We start from the raw sequence: 14,479 nt of genomic DNA on the forward strand, positions 1-14,479 counted from the left end.
GTCAATTTGAAATCTAGTCTGTGAAAAATGAGTCTATAGCAGTTTCAGTACTGCACCTGCCCATAAGCCTCCTTGCAAGGATCACTTTAAATAGAAGTTTGCGATAATGATGACACTGAGAGATGTTAATCTAGAGGAAGCCTAAAGAGTATGTAACTGGGACAAAAATGCTTTAGCCAGAATTCTCTCTTTGAAAACCAGACCAAGCTGTTCACATTTCTGGGACTTAGGGTGGCTATTGTGCCATTGTGTTTTTGGCAAACATCTTACTGATTTTCGTAGAGACTTAAAATATATAGCAATATGTATCCCCCAGTCAATGGCTCAGATTTTTTTCATTCCTCCAAACCTTAGGGTTAGAATTATATTTTTGTTTTCAAAGGTAAGGTTTTTCTATGCCAGCATGAGACCATGCTTGTAAGCCATTAACTAAGCTTAAAAAAAAGATGTATGAAACCCTTATCCTCAGTTCAGAATAATTGATGGTTAGCCCAGCCCATAAATAGCAAGGGAGGTGCTAAATCTACAGTTTAATGCAGCAAAGGTGGATTTGCTATACATTTTCATTTGCTATAATGTTTTACATATTCACTATAAATTTCAGGGAGCAATTTCTTTGCCAATTATTTTTTACAACCGAGCTGCCTCTGAACTTTATCATTATTGGTAAAGAAAACACTAACACAATAAAAACACCTTTAGCACCAACAAATAGAGCTAGCCCTGGAAAACTGACCAGGAAAAAACAACATACTTTTTGTACAAGAAAGTGGGTAGCTTTATTGCAATGTGTTGTACGAAATGTTACTGTTAACAGAATTGAATGAAACTGTTACCTTGCCCTTTGAGAATGTGCAAATCAAAGGGCAAAGCTTTACAAGTATATAATGAATCAGGGCAAAATTTCAACCATTCTGCTTGTAAACATAGCTTTACATTATGAATGTTTTGAGACTTTGCTGGACAAAACAGTGGGTTACCCCTAATTTACAATATTTTGAGGCAAAATGGCAACATTTTGACTTTAATAGCTGCTTTTGAGAAAACCACCAAGGGAGTTTGAGATGAACTTGTAAAATTTCACAAAACTATGAAGATTTTTTTTATATCTTTAATATTTTCTTGATTTGTCAGCACTAAGTTTTTTTATTCAACCTTAATTACAATGGTGTCACTTTTGTAGCATAGCTAAGCAGTTTGCCATTGACACTAGGTCAAATGCATTATCAGCATATTAAGTTGTACATTTTTCTTTGTACTAGAATTATTAACATTTGCATTATAATCACCTTTTGCTTCTTGACTTGTGTTTGTTGTATTTTTTACCTGCTTTTCTAATGGCTCCTTCCTGATAATACAGAAAGAATCTGAGGAAGGCAGCTGGGCCCAGGTATGAATCTTTTGACTTTATACTTTTGGGGTGGAAGACTACTAATAATTTAATTAACATAGTAATAGAAAACCTTGTAACATTTTATCAGCTATTGTATGAGTCTAATGCTGTGATTTCCTCCTGCTGATTTAAGTCTAATGAATATCTTTTACATTTTTAATTCAAAAAAATCTTTTCTAGACAGGTTTGTTACATAAAACATAAATACCATATTTGTAGCAAATATTTTCCTTTATATAAATTGCTACGATCTTTTGTAACCAGATATTTTAAGGAGACTCAACACAATCCTTTATTTTGTGCATATACACTTAGCACACCTATCCATTATATGCACTAGTATGATTTGCTTTTGCCCTTTGGGATGATGAGGAAGTAAAACACAACACACTCGTAAGTAGATTAATGGCAGTGGCTGCAAATGCCTTGTTACCCTGCAGTCCCTAATGCTTATAAAGAATGAGGGCGTCTGCTATATGACTTCGACACCAGCAAGATGCAGCTCCCAACCATACTGGTATTGGTTTGAGACATGTTTGCTCACGAGGGATGGGGGATGTACATGCAGGCCCGCTGACGGGGGAGGGCAAAGGGGGCAATTGCCCAGCAACCCTGGTAGCGGTGGCCAGGAGCCCCAGGCCTTGTTAAGTTGCCTGGGCATGCGCAGGATGGTACTGGCAGTGGCGAAGGCAGCCAGGCAGGCATGTGGAAGCCCTGGCCGTGCCGGAAGAACGTGCTTAGCAACTCACTGGGCACCAGCAGTGCAATCGGCAGCTCAGGACCATTACGCGTTCTGCCTTGGGGCCCGGAATTGCTGTCGGTGGGCCTGTGTACACGTTCTCAGTAGTAAGGCCCTGTATGCCTCATGTCCTTCCCACACTGTCCTTAGCATAACTTTTCCTAAACACATGCCCAAGTTTGGGGCAATTAGGTCACAACAAACTGTGTTTATGTGCTGCTTATCTAGATGGGATATTAATGTCAGGCTACAGTGAAGGGTCCAGGCATGGTCCCTGTTCCTACTGGCAATGTCTTTCAAACCCTGCCAGCACAGAAAAGAGACCTCTCTTGTTCTAGCCACCACTGTCCACCATAGTGGAAGGTCATCTAAGTCACAGAAATGGCATGCTCCCCCTTCATGATGAAACAAGCAGGGGACTATGGGGGAGAAAGGGTGATAGGTCAGCTGGAGACATCCTGATACCATCCTGTGGTTGGTTCATAGTAAACTTGGATCCTCATTTATATGTCTGTGCAGCAGGGGTAACTGAAGGTACAATCAAGTCCCTGCACAATTTTTGTATACATTTTTGGAGGCTCTTTGTGAGTTGTCGTTTATAGAATAGGGGATCAGATTTTTAAAGGTATTTAGGCACCTAACTCCCATTGATTTCAATGGGAGTTTGGTGCCTAAATATCTCTAAAAATCTGGACCTAGATGCTCTGCATATAAAGTCTACAACAGGGATCGGCAACCTTTGGCACACGGCCCATCAGGGAAATCTGCTGGTTGGCCACGACAGTTTGTTTACCTGCAGCGTCCACAGGTTTGGCCAATCGCAGCTCCCACTGGCTGCAGTGCACCGTTCCAGGCCAATGGGGGCTGCAGGAAGCGGCGCGCGCCGAGGGATGACACAGCTATCAAGGAAATTGTGCTAGTTCTTGGAGCTGAACCATTAATGTAGAAACTTTTCAGTGTATGACACAGTTTCAAAGATTTTTATTATTATTACTATTATTTTCTTTGAAAACCACACCATATGCTACCGAGTCCTTTTAAATCATTGATCACCATATTGTGGGATTGGAAGGGACCTCAGTAGGTCATCTAGTCCAGTCTCCTGCGCTGAGGAAGGACTAAGTATTAGCTAGGTCATCCCTGACAGTTGTTTGTCTGCTCTGTTCTTAAAAACCTCCAAGGACAGTGATTCCACAACCTCCCTAAGTGACTTGTTCCAGTGCATAACTGCCCATATATTCAGGAAATTTTTCCTAATGTCTGAACTAAATCTCCCTTCCTTCAGTTTAAGCCCATTACTTCTTGTTGTGTCCTCAGTGGATAAGGAGGACAATTTATAACCCTCCTCTTTTTATAATAACATTACATACTTGAAGACTGTTATCATGTCCCTTCTCAGTCTTCTCTTCTCCAGACTAAACAAATGTAGTCTTCCTTCATTGGTCATGTTTTCTAGACCTTTAATATTGTTTGTTGTTCCCGTCTGGGTTTTCTCCAATTTGTCCACATCTTTCCCAAAGTGTGATGCCCAGAACTGGACACAATACTCCAGTTGAGGCCTTATCAGTACTGAGTGGAAGAATTACTTCTCATGTCTTACTTACACAGTGGTGCAAGTAGATTTTAATTCTTATCAGTACACATAGGTAACTCATGGGAGGGGGACAATAGCTAACAGGGGGCATGTGACCTCCCATGCTCTCTCTATCCCCTCGCCATCCCATGTTACCTGAGGGGGACTTCGTTCTCCCACTACACCAGATATAGATATCTGAACTGCAGGGATCCCGGGAACCGCAGGGCAAAAGAAGCACATGTGGGCCCACACTGGCAGCTCTTCCAGCGCAGCTATACCGCCCCCAGCCCCAGCTCTGACCACCAGCGGGGATGTACAGACCCCAGACAGGTGACCCAGCTGCTTGGAAGGGCTGCTGGCAGTACATTTGCACCGCAGGAGCTGCCAGTGTGGGACCACCCATGCTCCTTTCGCCACTGTGGTTCCCAGGAGCCTTGCAGTTCTAAAAATGGGTCTTTCTGGTACAACATACCAGCTATAAATATCATAATGGTATGGTGTACCTGACCGTACCTGCTTACTTTCACCACTGTACTTAAAACACACCTGCTAATACATCCCGAAGGATATTCATTTTTTTCAACAGTGTTATACAGTTGACATAGTCAGTCTGTGATCCACTATAACCCAAGTTTCTTTTCTGCAGTACTTCTTCCTAGGCAGTTGTTTCCCATTTTGTATTTGTGCAATTGATTATTCCTTCCGAAGAGGGGTACTTTGTGTTTGTCCTTATTGAATTTCATCCTGTTTACTTCAAATCATTTCTTCGGTTTGTCCAGATCATTTTGAATTCTAATCCTGTCCCCCAGCGTGCTTTCAATCCCTTCTAGCTTGGTATTGCCTACAAGCTTTCTAAATGTACTCTCTCTACCATTATCCAAATCATTTATGAAGAGATTGAATAGAACTGGATCCACTTTTAGCTAACAGACCTCTTAAGACCTGGCTGCAGTATGCTTACCTGACTCCAAAGGGGGAAATCATCACACACACACACACTCACACAAAATAACAGGATTATTATTATTAGAAGCTTTATTATTATTTAGTTGGGGATTTGTCCTGCTTTGTACAGGGGGTTGGACTAGATGACCTCCTGAGGTCCCTTCCAACCCTGATATTCTATGATTAGAAAATGGAGAGACAATCCAAGGTAAAATGATATAAATCACAGATTTTAATCTACAAGCAGCCTTGCCTAGTTAGGGCACAAGCTTCAGAGAATCAAATATTTAAATTCTTAGACTTCTGTATCTGTCCAGCTGCTGTCAGGTCTCTCTCTCCCTTTTGGCATCCCTTTTTCTCTCAGCATCTGACACATCCCTTCCTATATACTCAGTTCACTCTTATGATTGGGTGTCAGCCCCTGCATCATCATTGTAGCTATTATACCTATGAACTTTAGGGGCCAAACTGAAAAAATTAGTGGTACTCTTTCAAACTATACTTACAAACCAAGCTCTACTCACTTGATATGGCACAGATCTTCATAATATACTAGTCCTTCTCCTTTCAGACCCAGAATCAGCCATGAGATAGTTCACAATAGCAATATTTTAATAATTATCATTTTGCATCTGCATAATCACCCTCTGTGGCAGGCATCAACTCACTGGCACGGCACCTCCTGCTGGTCATCTCAGGAATTAGTTCTTTCCAGCCCAGAGCGCCCTCTGCAGGCCAGAGTCTTGCCCCTGCTGGCCCCCATGTCCCTCCCGGACCCCGGTGCCCTCCTCACCAGGGATCTGCCCCAGCAGTAACCCACAATCTGGGTCTCCCCACCGAGGGGATCCCGCAACCCTCTACCCCGACCTTGCCTCTGTGGCCACTGCCAGTCACCATCTAGCCCCTGCTCCCTGCGGCAGACTGCAGCCTATGCACCACTCATCATCAGCAAGGGGGGTTGGACCAGCTGCCTCTGCCTATCTCTGGGGTGCCCCTCTGCAGCCCCAGTACCCTTTCATAGGACTTTGACTAAGCCTGCAGCCTGGGGTTTTGCTAGGCTGGAGCTCCCCAGCTCCCTCTGCCCTTCCGCAGCACTGCTCCACCCTAGGTATCCATCTCAGCTCCCTGGCAGCCAGGTCTTTCTCTCTCAAGAAGCTAAAGAGAGACCCTTGCTTCTGGCCCACAGCCCTCTTATAAGGATCAGCTGGACCCTGATTAAACTGACCCTGATTAAGGTTTCTCAATCAGCCTGCTTTTCCCATTTACAGCCCTTTCCCAGGCTGCTTTAACCCCTTCAGGGCAGGAGCAGAGTAGTCACCCTGCTACACCCTCATTGAAATTAATACCATAGTTCAGAGCTATTGTTCCAGGCTGGTTGCAGACTGGTTGCAAACATTCATACATCATTTACACTTGGGTTACATTTTGCAGGTTTTCTTCATAAATGAAATGTCTAGAGACTTTCTTAAAAGAAGCTGAGACTCTAGAGAACACGATCACAGCTCCGGGAAGGTGTGTGTATATTGGACTGCCACATATCCCCTCCCAAATTCAAACATGATCAGCAGCTTGTCAATGAGAATTGTTCATGTCCAGTATTTTGAAATTATCATGGTCTCTGCTCTATTGTTTAATATCCATTAATTGTTTTCCAATCAACTCCAGGTACTTAACACCTTGATAAAGGGTACTCTGGACACTTCCTAAATACTTACACCAGGCTACAAAATTTGTGGTTTACAATTAGCCTGACAAGCAATTGACTCAAGGTGAAAAAAAACTCTAGTGAGGACAAGCCCTTGATGTGCCCATAATTATATCTGTATACTGTGATGGGTTGGACCTCCCCTTCCAGGGTATCACCTGACGTGCTGGGGTCCCACTGAGCCCCCCCATTCCACCAGCCTGGGCTCCCTCACCCTGTTCCGCTGTGCCAGGCCCTCAAGCCTTCTCCAGCACACACAGGTAGGAACACACCCAGCTGCAAATGGTCACAGAGACACTGAGATCAGCTCTGTGTCAGAAGAATCAGCTCGGGGACCTCTCAAGTGCACACCTCCTTTGGGATACAAACCCAAAATGATACTGTCTTGCGCTGTATTGACATCTATATAGCCAAGCTCATAAATTCGCCCCCTCCCTCAAAGTGGAGGAAGATATGCACAGCTTTTTGCTCCCCGCAACCCCTGTTATGAGTTCCATAAACTGGGTTTTAGAAAACAAAAACAAGTTTATTAACTACAAACGGTAAATGTTAAATGACTATAAGAGATAGCAAACAGAAAAAAGCAGATTACTGAGCAAATTAAAAAAAACACGCAAACTAGGCTGCATACATTGAAGAAATTGGCTACAAATTGTAATTTCTCACCCTAAATGTTTCAAAGAGATTGCAGAGATTTTTGAAGGTAAACTGCACTGCTTGCAGCTTAGATCTCCAGGAATTCCTCTTACAGGCTGATCTGTCTCATGTGGACTCAGTCCCCTGCCCTCCCTTCTTAGCCTTTGTTTCTTCAGGTGTTTTCAGCAGACTTCCTTCTTGGGCGGAGAGGCAGTGGAGAAGCACCTAGATTACCTCCCTCCCCAGCCTTGAATAGGATTTACATATGGCAGGAATCTTTTGTTTCCTAGTCCATGCCCTTCCAGTGGAAAAATACCAGCTCAAGATGGGACCCTGTACCAGGTGACATGATCACATGACCTTGTAGTGTCAAAGCAGCATCCCAGGAAGCTTCTCAGGAAGGTCGGAGATTAGTATCTTCAAAGTTCTTTTGTCCTTCTTAATGTCCTATCCAGGCTGATTGCCTACTGTCTGGCAGGCATTCCCCCAAGTATACACACAGGTATATTGACTATGTAGCAATTACAACTAACTTCAGATACAGAAATGATACATGCATACAAATTGGATAATCACATTCAGTAAATCGTAACCTTTCCAATGATACCTCACATGACCGATCTTGCATAAAATATATATAGTTATGCCATATTCATATAATAATTTCTACGAAGAATATGGGGCATAATGTCACATATACAACTTGGTTAGGAAGTCTTTTTCCACGTGTGTAACTGTTCAAGTCCCCCTCTGTCTTCTTAACCCAAGGTTAGGTTAGCATTCTCTCCCTATGCCAAAGGATTAGCTTCCCTGTTTTAAAATGTTTTTGAATTCTAATTAAGCTCTCACTGTCCTGAGTTCAAGTGTTAAACCAAATGTGATATTCAATAACTCCCACTTACTAATTAATTAAATACAGGGCTTTTTTCTTTGATGATAACTGACAGATGCTAATTCGACATTCCCTTCTCCCCCATCCCAAGGTTCATAGAATACACATACATTTTGATCCCATGCCACCACCTCCAGTTCACTCCTTTACATACAAGCCATTTGGGAGCAGCACAGAGCCTTTCCCCATGTCATGCAAGAGGTGCAAAGACAACACACAGCATGACTGCTCCCCCTGCATGCCCACTCCCCCATAGAGTGGGGCAGAAGGCTTTGCATCAGACCTCTATACCAGAGGTGAACGTGCAGCTTCCCTGAGCAAGCTCAGCATGGATACACCCTTCATTATATTTTACACTTGAAAGAGCAACCGCTTTACATTTACAGGAAATTCAATTAACTTTTTCCAAGTTAATGGTGTAAATAAAGCAGCTAGAGGCAAAGGAAATGTTTCCATTTGATTCATGTGAATGTGTGGATTTCAGAGAAAAAAACTGTCCAACTATAAAGAGGGTGACAGCAAAGTACTGCTGTAGATGTCAGCAGCTAAGGGAAGACTATTTATATGGAAAGGTATACATATATATATACACACATACTGTGTAATAGCACGAAACACAGTGTTCCACTGTACATCCATGTTTGTTTTTAGGTATTTACTTTGTGCACATTAGACTCTTTTGAGAAACAAATATTGGTGTTTGAATATTCTTCACTTGAGTGAAGCTAAAATTGGGTTTCAAAGTTTACAACTACATTGCCCACTGAGCGAAACTGTAACGTCATATGGCTGTTCTACCAATTTGATAATAACATCAAAAGTTAAATCATCTTGATTGCTTGTGGTTTTTCTCAAGGATAAACAAGCCTGGCATTTTAAACTAAACAGTTGCATTGTTGTGCAAAAATTGCCATTTGAATGTGTAGCTCACAACTAGATGCCAAGCACATAGATAATGTAAGCAGTGAAGTAAATCATTTCTACAGTTATATTTGTCAGAATCCAATTTTGTGCCACATAATTTTAATGTACATGAGTGTTAAACTTCTAAGTTGTATATTCATTACTAATTATGTTTATTGTGATTATCCATTACAGATATTTTATAAGCAGTATTTTATAGGCAGACTTTTTTTTTTTATTTTCTTGCTGTGTATAGTTTCCAGTTCTGAAAACCAACACACTTTACAAAACAAGGGGAACACACACAAAAAGAAACAATATACCTGCATGCCTTTTGCAGACTAATCTTTATTTGGCTGTAAAAGACATGCAATTTTATCCATTAATACATATGTAGGCATCATTTCTACCTCTAATAAAAATTAGCCAAAATATCATTTCAGTATTTGAAGGAACAGAGCTTTTAACACCTAATTCCTCTAATTCAGTTTTATCAATAGCCTTCTGTTAGCTATAACAATAATATTGCTAATAAAGAACAAGTGCAGGGAATTATTTTTTCCAAATTCTAGTTTCTTGTAGTAGGCTTCTGTAAGCCCATTTCTGCTCTTCACAACTCCAGATGATTGATTTATTATTTGTTTATATTGAAATAGTGACTAGTCACCCCAGTCAGGGATCACAGCCCTCTTTTGTTCTTCACTATATACACATAACTAAAAGACAGTTTCTGACCCAAAAAGTTTGTTACCATCTAAATATAAGACAAGAAACTATTGAACCACAAGCAATGGTCACAAAAATGTGTTTTATTATGAGAAGTGAGAGATTCTAAAAAAATAATAAAGTAAAAATGTCCTGCAATTTTTAGGTTAACTTCAATGGGATTGCACAGAGCATTAGTACAGGCAGAATCTCTCTTTTTCTAAAATATAGATTGTATACTTCAGATAAACCATACAAAAGTAGTTCAATGTGTATTTACATTACAGTCTGTAATGGCGTTCACTCACCACTGTGGCACCTCCTGCTGGCTGTCCTGGGGATTAGCTCAGTTCACTAGTGCGCCCTCCTCTGGTGGTGCCTCCCCGCCACCACTCCTGCTCTAGGACCCACATCTCTCCAAGGACCACAGTGTCCTCATGGCCCCAGCATCCTCTTTGCTTCAGGGCCTCAGCCTGAAAACCCAGCAGCCAGCCAGAAGCCGTGTCTCGCTTCCCCAGTCCCTGCTAGCAGCATTGCTCTGTCCAGGGTCCTGGCAGTTCTCTCAGCCCTCCAGGGAGAACTGCCTTCCTCTGTCCTGAAGCTCCCTTTTTATATAGGCCTGCTTGGCTGCCTCCTGCACAGCCTCCCGAGGGCTCTGTTAAACCCTTAGAGCTCAGTATGGGGCAGGCACCCCATTACACAAACACACTTTTGTTTTCTACTAGAATCTCACAACACAGAAAGTATTCCTGGATTGTAGTGTTTTTTTGGAATTCTCCAAAGATTGTTTTTTCTTTTTAGTCAAGGATTCACGTATTGATAGTCCCACAAGGTGCATTTCATTTGTGCTGGTCAAACTTTAAAACATATTGTTAGTGCATTTGGCTACTTGCTGTTACTGGTGCTGGAAGCAGAGGCAGGCATGCAGGCTTGGCCAAGAACCATTTAAAAATAACCACTGTTTCAGAGGGACTACAAATGTATAATGCTAATTGCTTGTTGAAATAAGATGTAGAAAGCTGTGGATTAAATCCTGGCCCCACTGAAACAACAACAGAACTTCCATTCACTTTAATGCTGCCTGGATTTCACCCTAAAGGTTTATTTTATCGCTTGTGTTAATTCAGGGAAGGATTTTTAAAAGCACATAGGTGCATTAGGAGAACAAATCCCTTTGAAATTCAATAGGATTGTTCTCCTAACTCACGTAGGTGCTTGTAAAAAAAATTCCCTCAATCTAAGTGTCTGATTTTCTTGATTTTGCTATGATGTGAACTTTCAAATGCATTATTTCTTATTGCAATTAGAATTTCCATTTCAAAAAGGTGGTAGACATGATATTGATAGATCATATTTGTATTTAACAAAAATATTTTATGTATATAGAGAGCCAATAGTGTTTTAGTTACATATTTGAGGCCCAAATGGTAGTATTGTCAGAATTACTATGGAAAGCAGTGTGAATTTCCTAGACGGTGAACTCCTATTTGAAATGGCACAGCAGATGGATAGGCTGCCTTCATTCTGGGGCATTGACACAAATAGGTTAAAATGTGAAGTCTCCTATTTTTCTATAGACCCTTGCTTATGGTGATATGAACCATGAATGGATTGGTAATGAATGGCTCCCCAGTCTGGGTTTACCTCAGTACCGAAGTTACTTTATGGAGTGCCTGGTAGACGCAAGGATGTTAGATCATCTGACGAAGAAAGATCTCCGCGTACATTTAAAAATGGTGGATAGCTTTCATCGGTATGTTTGTACAAAGGCTGCTCAAAATGAGCACATGGATGTAATATTATGCTCAGTGCAGCATAAGCTAACAAAGCTTTAGTTTTAAGGTTGTTCCAACTTTAGACAACCACATGAAAATATAAACAATCAGCACCAATAAACTATGTGAAAATGAAAGAGGTTCCTTTTGACATAGTAACTGTAAGCGTGATTAGTTATGGAATGCAATTCCATGGTGCACAGAGTAGCCTTAATATATAAATGTAACTAACAATACATAAATTGTAAAAAAAATATATTAAAAGGCACAGCATCAGAAGATGGTAGACAAGAAACATGATGATAAAGAAAATGTTTAAACTCCTTCAGATTACAGTGGAAAAAACAAGTGGGCAGTAGGTTCATCTACCAAAGGAGGCAGCCATTCCTGCAAGGATGCATTCTTTACTGTCTGATTTGACAATAAACACCTCTTCCTGCCTACATCCTGATTCAAAAAAGTACTTAAGTTCACATAGTTTGTTGGCCTGTTTTGGATACATTTTTAACGTTAAATGTATTTCTGCTAGATAACTTAGTTAAACCCCATTCATTTTTGTTTGTGCCCATTTCATTTTTTAGTCTGTTACGTTTTTTGGCTCTTTGCCCCTATGATTTGATACATGAGCATACTGAACTACCATTTATAAAATGTAGTAAATACTTCAAATACATTCACATCCACAATGCTATTTTTGTTTAAATGTCTTATGTTAATCTGTAAATGTTTCTCTCTCAAATAACAGAACAAGTTTGCAGTATGGTATCATGTGCTTAAAGAGGCTGAATTATGACAGAAAAGAACTGGAAAGAAGAAGAGAAGTGAGTCAGCATGAAATAAAAGGTAAGTGTCAGGGAATGGGTATTGTGATTTTTTTTTCTTTGTGAGACTTCAAACTATAGGTTTCAATTCAACAAAGGATTTAAGCATGTGCTTAACTTTAAGCATAAATTTGAGTCCATGCCTATTCAGCAAAGCACTTAAGCATTTGCTTACAGTTAAGCACATGCTTGAGTACTTTGTTGAACTGAAGCCTATACTCTGAAGTCTCATCCCTGAATGGTTGTTGCAAGTATATGTTGGTGTGTTTGTGTTTGGCCAAATTGGATTGTAAGCTCTTCGGGGCATGCAGCAGGGTGGCGACTCAACCCTGCAGCGCCACCTGCTGGTCATCTTGGGAAATAGCTCACCAGCTGTCGGAGTGCTCTCCGCAGGCCGCTGGTCCCTGTGTCCCTCCCGGACCCCGGTGCCCCTTTCCTCGGGGTTCTGCCCCCTTGCAGTGCCCCGCAGTCTCGCTGGGTCTCCCCAGGGAACCCCCAACTCCCTATCCCCACCTTGCCTCAGTATATGACTACTGCCAGTCACCATCTAGCCCCTGTTCACTGGAGCGGACTGCAGTATAATTGCCACTCATCAGCAGCAAGGAGGGTTTGGACCTTCTGCCTCTGCCTACCCTTGGGCTGCCCCCTGCAATCCCAGTACTTGTTTGGCCTTACACTAGGCCTGCAGACTGTGGGGTTTCCAGGCCGGAGCTCCCCAGCTCCTCTTGTCTTCCCCCAGCCCTGCTCCAGTCTAGGTACCCTACTCAGCTCACAGCAGCCAGGTCCCTCCCTCTTAAAAGGCTATATATATATAGAGAGAGTCTCTATGCCCCTTGCCTACTGCCCTCTTATAAGGGCCAGCTGGGCCTGATTGGGGCATGGCCCCAGCTGTGCCTTTTTCCACATGGGCTGCTTGCCCCAGCCACAGCCATCCCCTGGGCTGTTTTTAAGCCCTTCAGGGCAGGAGCAGGTGACCATCCCGTTACAGGGCAGGGACTGTGGGCCAGATCCCACTACAGTCCCTTTGCACCAGTCTGCCAATAGAAACTGGCCATAAAACTGGAAAGTCCAACTGCCTGAGAATGTCACCAGTGCTGGTCAATGGGAGCTGTTGGGTGCAGCACGTTTGAAAATCTGGCCAATACCTAAGCATGAATTTAGGAGCCTAACTTCAGCCTTTAGAAAATCATTGCTTTTGTTTCCTAATTTTAAAGCAGCTCATATTTAAATAAAATTATATGGATGGATTTCCATCAAGTCAGGTCTTTAAGATCTGAAAAGGCAACTGTTTCAGTTTACAACTTGCCGTTTCACTTTGTGTCAGGCCTTGATCCATAATGTTAGTTCCCAAAGAACAAGGTTTATTGTATGATGTAATAGCTAGTTAAACAGTATTTTCCTACACAAGGCTTCCTAGAGAGCATGCAAGCTCAAGGTATAGGTCTTGTACTTCAGAGTGAGGCTTTCTTTCCTGTTATCAGAAGTGAATCCTTTGATTCCTTTAAGCATTGCCAGTATTAAAGGAAACTAGAACATTTTCAGTTAACTCTTTTCAAGTGCAACTTTCTTTGGAAGAATTGACAACACAAGAACTAGTGGGACAGAATTAATTGTAATATCTGAATTGTGCTCGCCTCAGCAGAGATGGTGGCATACTCTAGTGCAAAAGACTTACATTGGTAATGAGGACTTACGGTCAAATTCCCTGCTGTGCCCAGTATTTGCTGGGTGTACCTGGAGAAGCACATGAAGTAACTGGTTACTGGTGCTGGTTCTGTGCTAGTCCCGACCCCATCATAGGTTACAGCAGGCTCAGGCTGTTCCAATCTGTGCTGGTTGGACATTCTCCCCAATGGAACGTTTTACAGCCAAGGATGGCTGGAACACTGTATTTCAGTCACTCCCCCATCCAAACCCTGGAATGCTCCCTGTGGCAGGGACTGCAGGATGGGTAGTGAGGGGAAAAAATGGTTACTAACCTTTCTGTAACTTGCTCTTCGAGGTGTGTTGCATATTTCCATTCCAGTGTAGGTGTGCATGCCTACCGGAATTTTTTCCCCTAGTGGTATCCGTTGTGTCAGCTCCAATACCTTCTGCTGCCCCGTGCTCATAGCACCAGTATAAAGGGCCCTGCCGACGCTGCTCCCCTTCCGTTTCTTCTTACTAACTGCCTCCGATAATAGGGGATGGAGGGTGGGTTTTGGAATGGACATATGCAACACATCTTGAAGGAAAACAGTTACAGAGAGGTTAGTAACTGTTTTTTCTTCTCTGAGTGCTTGCACATGTCCAGTCCAATGTAGGTGACTAACAAGTAGTTGTACAGGAAGTGAGTTCAGAGTTCAAGCACAGGCTGGCTGCAAGACTGGGTAGCCAAAGTTGGCATCGT

General features: G+C 42.2%; 1 protein-coding gene across 11 annotated transcripts in view; it reads left to right on the plus strand.

Moving 5' to 3' along the window:
- PPFIA2 (PTPRF interacting protein alpha 2) overlaps positions 1 to 14,479 on the plus strand; it is a 619,912-nt gene that overhangs the window by 592,540 nt on the left and 12,893 nt on the right. For all 11 annotated transcript variants that reach the window (XM_073327625.1, XM_073327626.1, XM_073327628.1 and 8 more), the window contains 3 exons: positions 1,361 to 1,390; positions 11,072 to 11,247; positions 12,015 to 12,112. In XM_073327625.1, the coding sequence (XP_073183726.1) occupies positions 1,361 to 1,390; positions 11,072 to 11,247; positions 12,015 to 12,112 (304 nt within the window). The remainder of the gene's footprint in view (positions 1 to 1,360; positions 1,391 to 11,071; positions 11,248 to 12,014; positions 12,113 to 14,479) is intronic.

The sequence above is a fragment of the Lepidochelys kempii genome, chromosome 1, assembly GCF_965140265.1.
Source record: "Lepidochelys kempii isolate rLepKem1 chromosome 1, rLepKem1.hap2, whole genome shotgun sequence".
Taxonomy (NCBI): Eukaryota; Metazoa; Chordata; order Testudines; family Cheloniidae; genus Lepidochelys; species Lepidochelys kempii.